Source organism: Lipotes vexillifer, unplaced genomic scaffold (assembly GCF_000442215.2).
Source record: "Lipotes vexillifer unplaced genomic scaffold, Lipotes_vexillifer_v1.1 scaffold699, whole genome shotgun sequence".
Lineage (NCBI taxonomy): Eukaryota > Metazoa > Chordata > Mammalia > Artiodactyla > Lipotidae > Lipotes > Lipotes vexillifer.
In genome coordinates this window covers 385,450-398,628 of record NW_006788818.1, presented here as the reverse complement: position 1 = coordinate 398,628, position 13,179 = coordinate 385,450, and the positions used below count along the sequence as shown (strand labels likewise).

Below are 13,179 nucleotides of genomic sequence, written 5' to 3'. Positions count from 1 at the left end.
TAGGGAAGGAGAGGAGGTCATTTTTAGAGTTGATCTGCCATGTTTAATTAGAAATCTTTCCTTTAGATGGTATCCATTTGGTTCCATAGGAAAGATGACAATGCACTGATAGTCCAACAGAACAAGGAATGTTTATAACTATGGTTGTACTTTTATTTTATTTTATTTTTTCTGGTCAGCAGAGGAAGCCATGAGGAAGGTATTCACTGATCAAAATTTCAGTTTTTTTTTAATGTAGATTTTTAACTTCAGAATTCTGATTTTTCTCTTCACACAGTCTAGGAATAATTGATAACAAACTGGAAAGAATCCAGGTTTTGGACTCAGAACCTTGAGGTTGAATCCTGGTTTTGCTGCTTAATAGTTACATGGCCATGAACAAGTTAATTTCCCTGAATCTTAGCATCCTCCTCTATGAAGTTAGGGTAAAATCTGTGCCCCATTTTTTTCACAGGATGATTATAAGGACTAGGTGAGATAATGGAAATAAAAATGCTTTAAGAGAATACGAGGGAGTGAGGATTTAATGATTCACTTTTATTTTCCTACCTAATTCATAAGAAGATGTGGAGAGGGTAGGGGTTGGGCTGGTTGATCGCTGCTAGGTAGAAAGTACGGAAAGTACATCCTCAGAAGGGTGTGAGTTTCTCTCAACCTGGTTAATGAGCTAATGTGTTTCTCTTGTGGTCCTCACTCCTCTTCCCCACCTTTGCTCAAATGCTGATTCCAGGCCTTCTGTTAGAAAGCCTGACTGAATATGTGATTCAAGCAGATACAGTTGTCCCAGCAACAGGAGCCTATCCTGCCAGTGTCATGGTTACTCTCCCCCACTTTTTCCCCCCAGATGCTGCTGCAGATTGCTGATGATTTTATTGAGAGTGTGGTGACAGCAGCGTGCCAGCTTGCTCGGCATCGCAAGTCCAGCACCCTGGAGGTGAAAGATGTCCAGCTGCATCTAGGTATGTGGTCTCGTTTCTCCCTGAGGTATCCACAGTATTGCTCCTCCAGGAACCTTCATGCCGGGATCAGACTTCTGGGCTCTGGGATTTATGTATTCATGCCATAGTAGCATTAAACAGGAAAGAGAAATCCATGCATGGTAGGGGGAATGAACCCTGGCATTGGGTGTGCCACTTTCTAACTGTACCACCTCATCCTTCCTACTTACTTTCTCTTAGAGCTGGTTTCCTCATTTGTATAGCGGGGATCATAATACCCTCCTTATAGGGTCGTTGTGAGGATTATGGGTTATGTTCGTAAAGTGACTGGAAGTAAGAGCTTAGTAAATGTAGCTATTATATCTCTACCATACATATAATGGTATTTTCCTTCCAGTTTTTAGCTTATTGATGTATTTTTCTCAAGAACATTATATCCATAATGTACATATAATTTTGTATTCTGCTGTTCTACTTAATAGACACTAAATTTGAGCTTGGGTTTTTCTGGGAGATACTCATCTAACATTGATAATTGTAATCACTTGGAAATGAATAAGCTACCCCCCTGCATTGGTTGCAGTGTGATCAAAAGAAAGGCGACAGTCTGTGACTACAAAGACAGTCAGGCCAAGGGAATGAGGCAGAAGATATTAAGGGACTGAGTGCAGATCAGCCCATGGCTGAAAGGCTTCCTTCCCAGTGTCTGGGAGATACTGCTCCGGGAGGCGCTGGTAGTGGAGGTGGAATAACTAACACACTTCTGGTTAACATTGCTGATATTAATAGCAAAAGACAGCCATTTCAATTATTTATTATTGTGTAAAAAACATGGCTTAAAACAGTAACAGTTGTTCATTTTGTTCATGGGCCTGGGGGTGGACTGGGCTTAGCTGGGCAGCTTTGCTAAGGATCTCTCATGTGATTGAAGTCAGGTGGTGGCTGGGGTTGAGAGTGTTTTTTTTTTTTTGTGGTACGCGGGCCTCTCACTGTTGTGGCCTCTTCTGCTGCGGAGCACAGGCTCCAGACGCGCAGGCTCAGCGGCCACGGCTCACGGGTCCAGCCGCTCTGCAGCATGTAGGATCTTCCCGGACCGGGGCATGAACCCATGTCCCCTGCATCGGCAGGTGGACTCTCAACCACTGCGCCACCAGGGAAGCCCCTGAGAGTGTTTTGAAGGAAGGCATATTAGTCTCCTAGGGCTGCTGTAACGGTACCACAAACTAGATAGCTTAAAGCAGCACAGACTGGGGGCTTCCCTGGTGGTGCAGTGGTTGAGAATCCGCCTGCCATTGGTGGGGACGTGGGTTCGATCCCTGGTCCAGGAAGATCCCACATGCCACGAAGCAACTAAACCCGCGTGCCACAACTACTGAGCCCGCATGCCACAACTACTGAAACCCATGCGCCTAGAACCTGTGCTCCGCAACAAGAGAAACCACTGCAATGATGAAGCCCATGCGCCGCAACGAAGAGTAGTCCCCGCTCACGGCAACTAGAGAAAGCCTGTGTGCAGCAACGAAGACCTAATGCAGCCAAAAAAAATTAATTAATTAATTAATTAAAATAAAAAACCAAGAAAACAAAAACACAGATTTATTCTCTTAGTTCTGGAAGCCAGAAGAACAGGGCTAAGCTCTCTCCAGTGCCTCTGTTGAAGAATCCTCCCTTGCTGCTTCCTAGCTTCTGGTGGTGGCAGCAATCCTTGGCATTCTCTGGCTTGTAGCTGCATCGCTCCAGCCCCTGTCTCGGTCTTCATGTGGGCTTCTGCCCTGTGTGTCTGTGTCACTTCTCACGGGACACCAGTCATGCTGTATTAAGGGCCTACCCTCCTCCAGTATGATCTCATCTTAACTACTTATGTCTGCCAACAGCCCTATTTCCAGTACATTCTGAAGTACTGGGGGTTAGGACTTCCATACACCTTTCTGGAGGACACAGTTTAACCTGTAACAGAGCTTCATCATGTCCACGTCTGATGCCTGGGCTGGAACACTCAAAAAGCAGGGACTCCACAAGTCTCTGTCTGTCTGTCTCTGTGGTTTCTCTACCTGGTCTCCTCATATGCAGTCCCAGGATAGCTGGATTTCTGCATGGCAGCTGCGGGCTCCCAGAACAAGTGTCCCATAACCATTTGGCAGAAACAGCATGACCTTTGGTAACTCAGTCTCTGAAGTCACACAGCATTACTTCTGCTGAATCCTGTTCTTTGAGGCAATCACAAAGACCTGTCCAGGTTCAAGAGGAGGGAATACAGACTCCACTTCTTGATGACAGACATGTTTTAAAACCACCATACCACAAATGCATAGAGACAAAAAGTAGAATGGTAGTTACCAGGAACTAGGAGGATGGGGGAATGGGCGTTACTGTTTAATGTGTACAGAGTTTTGGTTTGGATTGATGAAGTTTTAGAGATGGATAGTGGTAATGGTTGTGTGAATGTGCTTAATGCCACTGAACTGTACACTTAAAAATGGTTAAAATGTAAATTTTATGTATATTTTACCATACCAAAACAAAAATCCCACAGCAGATTATATTACCTTCAAAGTTTAACATTCCTGTTTTTTAAAAAAAATTAATTAATTAATTAAATTATTTTTGGCTGTGTTGGGTCTTCGTTTCTGTGCGAGGGCTTTCTCTAGTTGTGGCGAACGGGGGCCACTCTTCATCGCGGTGCGCGGGCCTCTCATTGTCGTGGCCTCTCTTGCTGCGGAGCACAGGCTCCGGACGCGCAGGCTCAGCGGCCATGGCTCACGGGCCCAGCCGCTCCGCGGTATGTGGGATCCTCCCAGACCGGGGCACGAACCCGCGTCCCCTGCATTGGCAGGCGGACTCTCAACCACTGCACCACCAGGGAAGCCCTAAAAATATTCTGTATTTTAGTTGTTGAAAATAAAATTGGAATATCAGTTTCTTAATTAAGGGTAAGAATTATCACAGGCATGGGTACTCTGCATGACCAGAATAGCTTCTGTAGTGGGCCTAATGGAACCTGAATCATAATCAGAAGGTTGTTTGGAGGCCCAGGATCAGGGTTTGGGGAATTAGGGAACCTGGTGTTAACCATCTAGGCCTGCTGCCCACAACTTCCCTGCCCCGCGCCCAGCAAGGTTAAGCTTGCCAGCGAGGCTGTAAACTCTTGATGGCTCTCTTCTGGATGGGCTGGGATGGGCACTGCCAGTGTTTGCTTCTGACCCAGCTATTTTCTATGCTTGAATAGTTGAATAACCTCCCCTTCTGATTGACATGGTCTTTCTTTATTTCTGTGTGGTTTTTTTTACATTAAGCATATTTATTTGTAGAGTATATATTCATACTAGTTCATTATTTTTAGGTTTAATTGAATGTAAATGTTCAGGGTTACTAAACTGATTAACTTATGTATCTCCTAACCTATTTTACTTGAATATGTGTTCAATATGTGTGTGTGTGTATATATATATATATATATATATATTTTGCATTTCCACAATGTATATATATTTTTAATAACATTTCTTTTTAAAAAATATTTATTCATTTATTTGTCTGTGCCGGGTCTTAGTTGCAGCGTGCGATATCTTTTTGTTGCGGCATGCAGGCTCTGAGTTGTGGCATGCGGGATCTAGTTCCCTGACCAGGGATTGAACCCAGGCACCCTGCATTGGGAGTGCGGAGTCTTAACCGCTGGACTACTAGGGAAGTACCCACGATATATTTTAATCAGAATCTATTATAAACATGTATATGTAAATACACACATATTACACATACACATATGTTACCATATATATTACCATAAATGCTATACAGTGCATGAATATTTATATCGTGATTACACCTGACATATGTTCCATTTGATTTGTCTGAAGTGAAGATCATTTGATTACTTTTCATGGTACAGAATTACTGAGTCAATTATGCACGTAATGTTTCCTTGCAAGAATGTATCTTCAGTATATTCAATATGTGTATTTTTGAGACAGGATCTTTCTTCATAAATGTGAAAGTTAAATGAGATAATGAACATAGAATGCTTCGCACAATGCTGCTTTGTCCCAGCCATTTTATTACACATTTTATTCACTAAATGTTGTTGCTATTCTATTAATATTATATAAAATATAAATACAGTTAACCCTTGAACAACACGAGTTTGAACTGCACACGGTCCACTTATTGGTGATTTTTTTCAGTAGGAAATTCTGCAGTACTACCTAATCCACAGTTGGTTAAATCTGTGAATATGGAGGAACTGCATTTATGGAGGAACAGCATGGTTGGAGGGCTGACTATAAGTTATACGCAGATTTTCAAGTGCAGGGAGGGTTGGCGCCCCTGACCCCTGCCTTGTTCAAAGGTCAACTGTACACACTTATTTAAATATATAGTTACACGTACTTACATGTTTGCATTCATGCCTGGTAGCTACTCTCTTTAAAGTGACTTTGCATATCCATATCCTGATCCCCTTTGTGTTGATTGTAAAGCGTAATTCCCAGAGAATAGTCTTAGTGTCACTTTCAAGTACTGACAACAAATTATTAGCAGAAAGTTTCATTTTTATTTTCAAAGCAACATTGGAAGAGAGCTGTATATAAAATTATTCTAGAACCAACCATGAATCATTCATTCACACAATATTTACTATGCATTAGACACAAAGTATAACTATAAAACCACTAATATTCAATTTGATTTTAAGTAAGTGTCTGTCTGGGGCAAATCAAATTTGCAAAACAAATGTTTTCAGTGCTCTAGGGGAGCATGATAAAGGAGTCCCCATGTAACTCCTTTTGAGTAGAGATTTATTCCCTAAATAATCTTGTGTAAGTATAATTTTTTTTTTTATATTGGATGTACTTAAAGTGCAGTACACTTTTATTTTTTTTTGGGCTTCGTTGTTGTGTATGGGCTTTCTCTAGTTGTGGCAAGTGAGGGCTACTCTTCGTTGCGGTGCGCAGGCTTCTCATTACGGTGGCTTCTCTTGTTGCTGTGCACGAGCTCTAGGCGCGCGGGCTTCAGTAGTTGTGGCATGTGGGCTCAGTAGTTGAGGCTCGTGGGCTCTAGAGCGCAGGCTCAGTAGTTGTGGCGTGTGGGCTTAGTTGCTCCGCAGCATGTGGGATCTTCCCGGACCAGGGCTCGAACCCGTGTCCCCTGCATTTGCAGGTGGATTCTTAACCACTGTGCCACTAGGGAAGTCCAGGACACTTTTATATGTGGATTTAGGGGGCCATGTGGCTATGCCAGTTACTGAAAAAGTGGAAAAACCAAATCTCTGCCCTCTGATAACTTGTAGTGACAGTCTTACAGGGATGGTCATATCCAGTGGCACAAGGACATGGAGCTGTGGCGTGGACATACCTGTCTGTATCTGTATCTCTATGTATTTATCCCAGGCTCTGGGATTGCATTATGCCATTGAAGCCTCTCAACCATCCTATCAGGTGGTTATTTCTGTTGTTACTACCATGTAAAAGGTGAAGAAACTGAGACCAACGTCATATTGCTCCACAGTGAAGCAGCAGAACTGGGGCTTGGCTCTTAACTCCGGATTGCAAAGAATGCCTTTCTCTTCCTACTCCTTTCAGTTTGAGAGGGGTTACCTTGAGCATAGGGGTAAGACAGAAGAAACAAATAACTTTTTATTGAAGAAACAAATAACTTTCCTTTCCTGAAGAGCTGCATGGAAACCTTAGGGCTCCACACTCAAAGTTTTGACTCATTTACCTCTTATTTCTTGCAAGAAGGTCAAATAGTGTCCTTTAAAACCTTGGAGACACCATATGTGATTCCCCCATTTGTGTCCCATAGAGCCCCTCTGCAGAGTTACTGTTAATTAGTACAGTTGATTGCCCAGATTAGTCCTCCCTGACCCTTGTCTGAGGGTCACGCTGCACCTTGACACTGCCTTCCTGGTCCCCTTATCTGTGTGTGGGCTTCTTCCTTACAGAACGCCAGTGGAACATGTGGATCCCAGGGTTTGGCTCTGAAGAAATACGACCCTACAAAAAAGCCTGCACCACAGAAGCTCACAAACAGGTGAGAAGGCTTCAGAGTCTCGGGCCAGCCACAGCTGATCCCTTGAGCTGTGTCTCAGAGAGAATGCACACAGCTACCATCACTGTGGTTGTCATTTCCTCCAAATGTCAGAGAGGGCAAGAGGCAGCAGGGCTGTACGGGAGATCAGCCAGAATTTTCCTAGGTGCTTTTTTGTTCCCATATGGGGTCTCAGTTTTTCCTCTCAACTCTAATGGGTGCCACTTAAAGCTGTTGATTATAGGTTTTTCTAACCTGTATGGAACTCGCCCCCTCCACATCTCTTTAAAGAAATCTTCCTTCATTGTTGCTGATTTGAACATTATCTAGGGCCCTCCGACTAGAGGGCAGTTTAAGGAAAGCAGAAATATGCTGTACTTGTGCTAGGAGGTAGCACCCAGGCTTCTCTGCCAGGCGTCTGGCCTCTGCCCCAGCTTAACCTTTGTTCTCCGTCCCTCTTACTGCAGAACTGAGGGGTCAGTAAGAGAACCTGTCTCCACTTCTACTGGGGAACAAGCTGTCCCAGTCATTGGGCAGTCTCATAGCAGTGTTGGCCTCCGTTTGACAAGTCTTAATTTAACTGGCTACTCGGATTCGAAAAGTGGGCTTTTTCCAAGCTTGATGGCCACAGTCGGGCAGTTCTGGCTGAGTGTACCTCGCTTTTCCATAGCTTGGGATCTCTGGAGCTTACAGAGCTCATAGAGGAAGCCCTACAAGGAGACCGCCAATAGCCAGAATCGAAGGACTGCAATGTTGTTCAGAAGGAAGTCCCTCCAGGCAGTAGATGGTCATTTGGCTCTGCTCTCAAATTATCCACTTTTCAGCCCTATTTATTTATTTATCAATCAACCAATATCATAATGTTCAAACAATCTCTTAGTTAAAAAGGGTGAGCAAAGCAAGTCATTAATTTGGCCAGTGGCTGGTAATAGTAAGATTTGAAACTCATGATCTGAATGTGTCCCTGATGGGTTATGGTGGAAATTGTTAGGGTCAGTTTCCTTCATTGCAGGCTATCAAGTGAGGAATGTCAGCTCCCTTTACGTGTTGGCAGCAGGCTCAAAACAGAGCCCTCTTCCTTATTATTTCCATCATCAGAGAAGGAGATTAGGGGAAGGGGGTAAGCCTAGAAAGCACATGTTTTGATGGCCTGTCCCTTAAATCCCCAAAAGGCAGGAGCTGTCACCTTCTGCTTTTAACTGTTTTTGCCATCCTGCTAGTATAGGGCTTTTGGGGTCTTTTGGTCAATGAAATGGGTCCACTGGCCTGTGGAAACTTGTGTTAGGGCCCCGCAGACTGTGCTTTAGTTAGAGGAACTGCTGAGCTTCCCTGTGCCTGTAGGTTCCTGAGGAGTCCAGCCTGTGGTGTAGACCATGCTACCTGGTAGCCACACGTGGATGTCCTGGAAAGTTCCTGACTCTAACCTGTGTAATTGCTTATTTCTCTCTCCTTTCAGAGAATGGCATTGATCCGGAAAACAACCAAGAAATAACACACGGAAAGGTCAGGGAATGGACAACAATGTATTTGGAGATACTTGAGCTGAGACCTCAGCCATCTCATCCTTGGATTTTTTTTTTTAATGCTTTACAGAGAAGCATATATTTTTTATTAACAGTGCAGCAATATCTATAATGACTGAGAAGATCTGCCAAAAGAATAAAGCCTCCTACCCCAACTTCCGGTCCCTTTTTCCTGCCATCTCAAAGAGGAGCAGTGTATCTTCCAGAGAAGATTTTATTTGTGGTTTATTATATAAGTGATTGAATTGGGGAAAAGCATTATGGTCTTGTCTGGTGAGAGAGTATTAGCAGGATTTGTAGAGGTTTTTGTTTTCTTCTCCCTCCCCCTTTTCCCTGTACTTTGTAATGTCAGTGTTTATATGAATATGACTTTCATTTGCTTTTCCAGAATAAAGAAGTTATTAATTGAAAGACACAGGGTACATGGCTTACAGCCTTTGAAATGCCAGAGGAGGGTAAGCAAGGCTGGATGTAGCTCTCTAGTCAGCAGATGGCAGCACCATTATTCATTTCTGTGGTGGAGGAAAAAACCCAGGAACTTTTCCATTATTTTACTCCAAGGAAGGCCTTACCATCAGTAGGACTTTTAGTCCAGATTGTCTGCCATAAGAATTGAGCAGGGTGACCTTCTCTTATGAGCCCCAGTCTGCAGAGGCATCCTGATTTGGGGAAATCCTTTTTTGACCTGCTCTTCTGGAACTTCTGGAGTTCATCCTTGACGCTAAGAAAGGATGGCAGTAGACTTGGGGAAAGGCCTTTCTGTGCAGGTTTCTCTCTGTTCTTAGCTGTTGGTGTCCCTGATCCTAGTATTTTTACCATCGTGCAGAGGAAACCAGGCCCCTTGAGACCTCAGGGTCATGACCTTCAGTGGCACCTAGCATCATCCTGTTATGTTCCTGGCAGAGCCCTTGTGGATTGTGAGGGTTCCATGGGCTTCAGGGAGTGTAGCTATTCCACCCAGGGGCCACCAGCATGGATAATCCACCTTGCCGTGCTTTGGGCCTCTGCCTCCTGAGGCTTGGTCTGTGGTGGGACCCTGCTTTTCACTCCCTCCCACCCTGGGTTTGGCTCCATGACCCCTCTTTTCACAGCTCTTAGATCTCTTGAGTGAGCAGCTTGAAAGCTGTGCTGATGTCACCCTTGCTTTCGGCTGAGGTCTCAACGTCGTGAGCGCCCCAAGAGGCAGCCAGCTTCTCCCCTCCCCCTGGCATCACCTCTCCCTCAACCACCAGGTCACTCTTGTGGCCTACCACCAGGAAGAAGATATTGGAGGGTTTTGCTTTCTCCAGAACCTCCCGATGCCGCTGGGGGACGCTCTCAAAGGATGTTCTGTTGGTGATTACCAAGCCGCAAAAGGCCTTCTGCCAAGTTCCTGCAGTAGGAGCGAGTCATTGGCCTTGGCAGCCAGGAAGGAATCCAGAATTAGTTTTGAATCCTCCACTGAGGACAGAAGGGGACAGGGGAATCAGGGCAGTTTAATGGAAAGAGCTAGGTAGAGTCAAAAGACCTCAATTCTTGATCAGCTGCGTGACAGGTGAATGGCTTCATCCAGCTAGTCGTCTTGTCCTATATGTATACTGAGAGGCTTGTTCATTCAGCGAGTATTTATAAGCTCTGCCCCTGCCCATGCCAGGCATGGCCTGCAATGATGAATGAAAACAGGGAGCGACCTGCCACTGAGTGAAAGGAAAACTGCTTCCATGACCAGGGCTGCAAAGAAGAGACTCCCAGGGCTGGGGAGGGCGTCTGAGCAGTAGAGCTGTAATTTGAGGAACCCAGGGGAAGGTGTGGGGATCACTTTCAAGGAGAGAGAGCTGCACGTATGCCAGCCCCAATGCCGTGTGATGTGGCAAGACGGGCCAGGTCCTGCAGTGTCTTTCGTAGGCCCCAGCAAAGAGTGGCCTTTACCCAAAAGTAGCAGGAGCCATTGAAGGATTTTAAGCAGAAGCATGATTGGTCAGGTTGATGTTTTGAAAAGCTCACTCTGGCCAGACAGTGGAGGGGGAAGAGAGGGCATTTGTGGAAGCAGAGGTTCCTGAGAAGGTTGTTGCCTGGACTGAGGTATTTGTGACGAAATGGAGAGAAGGGGGAAATCTGACAGCTGTTTACTGGAGGTGGGGGTACTGGAGAGTGGGATGTCACCCGGTGATTTGTGGGGAGTCTTCTGACTCGGTGCCTGGGGCAGCTCAGCCCCTCACCCTGGGCACGATGCCCTCTATCTTGCTAAATAACCAGGCCCACCTGATTCCCGGAGCCCAGCACAGTCTGAGCACACGTAGGACTTAATACATGCTGAGGAGCTCAAGGGGTGGCAGGGCTGGTGAATTCGTGCGCTCCAGTGCTGGGAGGGTCTTGGTAAGAGTGCTTATAAAGTGCCATGTTTTATGCTAAGCACCTTCTGTGGATAAGCTTGTTTTCCCAACAGACCTGAAGAAACAAGTGTTTGTCAAGCACTTTGTTTGCAATATCTCATTTAATCCCATTTTCCAATGAGGAAACTAAAATTTAGAGTTTAAGTAATTTACTCAAGATCACACAGGTAGGACTTCCCTGGTGGCGCAGTGGTTAAGAATCCGCCTGCCGACCAGGCAGGCGGATTCTTCCCTGTTCGAGCCCTGGTCCGGGAAGATCCCACATGCCGTGGAGCAACTAAGCCCGTGCGCCACAACTACTGAGCCCACGTGCCACAACTATTGAAGCCTGCACACCTAGAGCCTGTGCTCTGCGACAAGAGAGGCCACCGCAATGAGAAGCTCGCACACCGCAACAAAGAGTAGGCCCCACTCGCCATAACTAGAGAAAGCACGCACGCAGCAATGAAGACCCAACACAGCCAAAAATAAATAAATAAATAAATTTTAAAAGAAGATCACACAGGTAGTAGTGATGGTGCTGAGATTTCAACCAAGTCCCTCTAACTCCAGAACCTGCACTCTTAACTGTGCTCTAAACTATCTCACCAAGTCCTGTGGGGACAGAGGTGGGAGTGACAGCACATGCAAAGGTCCGGAGGTGTAAAGAAGTCACTGCATCACTGTGGCTAAAGCACAAGGTGCCACATGAGGAGAGAATGGCCGGAGATGAGCAGAGTAAGCTTGGGGGTGGACAGCCCTCAGGCCTAGTGATGGGGTCCAGTGCTCATGCTTTGGAGGCCGCCATGTGTGTGTCTTGCGGGGGGCGGGGGTACATAGTGTGGGAGGCCCAGCAGGCTGGCTCTGGGCTTCCCACCTCTCTTCAGCCTGAGCAATCTCTCTTTTAATTGTGGAGGATTTCAGGGCTGTGAGAAAGATCCCATCTGACGAGAAGATTCTGACACTAAAAGCAGGCATATAAACAAAAAGTTTGAAAACCACTGCACAGGTAATGGGGAGCCAGTAAAATTTTAGACGGATTATATCCATCTAAAATGTGATTATATCTACATGTTAAAAACCTTGCTCTGGCTGCCAGTGGAATTGGAAGCAGGCAGGAGGGGGGCCAGCCAAGAAGTTGGCTGCAGTTAATTTGGACTAAAGGTAAAGGAATAAGGCTTGAGGTTTTCCTGAGAAAGAATGAACCAAAAGGCAGGTGTAGGAGGTGGTCACAAAAACGGAGGTGAGTTTTGAGGACACAGAAGAAGCCATCTGGGATGAGGAAGCCATCCTGGAGAGGGCCCCTCTTGCATGAGGTGAAGCAGGGAGGAGGAGGACAGAGCTGGATTAAGCTCTCACAGTTCCCTATAGTTAGGAAAGGCCCCCAGAGTCACCCAGTGTAGCCTCTTATTTTAGAGGTAAGGATATCGAGGTCTGGAGAGATCATGTGGCCTGCCCGTGGTCACAGGGTAGGCCAGGACTCAGACCTGTGCTCTTGGTCCAGAGTTCATCTTTGTCATGGCCACCAACACCCCTTCTCTTCCTGATGGGTGGGCTCTCCCCCTCAGGGGTGGGTGGTGACCTTTCCTGGCCAGCTGGACCCCCAGGCTCTGCCTCCATGAAGGCACCGCCACTGCCTGGGCAACGCCCTCGACAAAGATGCCCTCCACGTAGTGTCTCAACAAGGATGGTTTGTCCGCATTTGGGCCTCCTAGGAGGAGGATGTGGAACTGGTACTGGCAGAGAGGATCCATGGGGTACAGGAGACCAGCCAGGAGGAGAAGCGAGCCCAGAACCGAAGCATGAACCACGTGGTCTGGGGCTGGCTCAGACTTGCAGTGAGAGACGTAGAGCCAGAACCCAAAGGCAATCAGGGGCTTTTGGGTCTAGGCTCCCCAGGATAAGCCCAGACCCAGGCTTAGTGAAGCCTCCGGGACAGAGTGCCATTTGAAACCACCATGCAGAACTGAGTCCCTTCAGGACAGAAGCAGGACTTCCCCAAAATAGAGGCCCTGGTCCTATACCGATCCTGAGAAGTCCCCAGGTGTAGCTCAAAAGACCGTGGGCGGCAGACCACAGCCCCCATATGCGAGGATGTCCTTCCTTCTCTCTGCTGGCCTGAGTCCCAGCCCTAGGTCTGTACCTACAGGAGGGAGGGCTGTGCAGTGTGAGGCTTGCCTCTCCCAAAGCTGGAACTCCCATGGGACATGTCCCAGCCAGGGGCCCTGGAGAAATCCTCCCACACCTGTCAACCACAGACCGAGCACCAGTTCCCCCTCCAGGGCCAGGATCCTAAGAATAACATTCATAAAGAGAAGGGAGAGTAAAATAAGACTGGCCATT

General features: G+C 46.4%; 1 protein-coding gene across 2 annotated transcripts in view; it reads left to right on the top strand.

Moving 5' to 3' along the window:
* The window catches only part of TAF12 (TATA-box binding protein associated factor 12), a 27,795-nt gene extending 18,904 nt beyond the window's left edge, over positions 1-8,891 (top strand). For both annotated transcript variants that reach the window (XM_007461810.1, XM_007461811.1), the window contains exons 4-6: positions 845-959; positions 6,877-6,965; positions 8,419-8,891. In XM_007461810.1, coding sequence (XP_007461872.1) covers positions 845-959; positions 6,877-6,965; positions 8,419-8,454 — 240 coding nt within the window. In that variant the 3' untranslated portion in view covers positions 8,455-8,891. The remainder of the gene's footprint in view (positions 1-844; positions 960-6,876; positions 6,966-8,418) is intronic.
* The last annotated feature ends 4,288 nt before the right edge of the window (positions 8,892-13,179 follow it).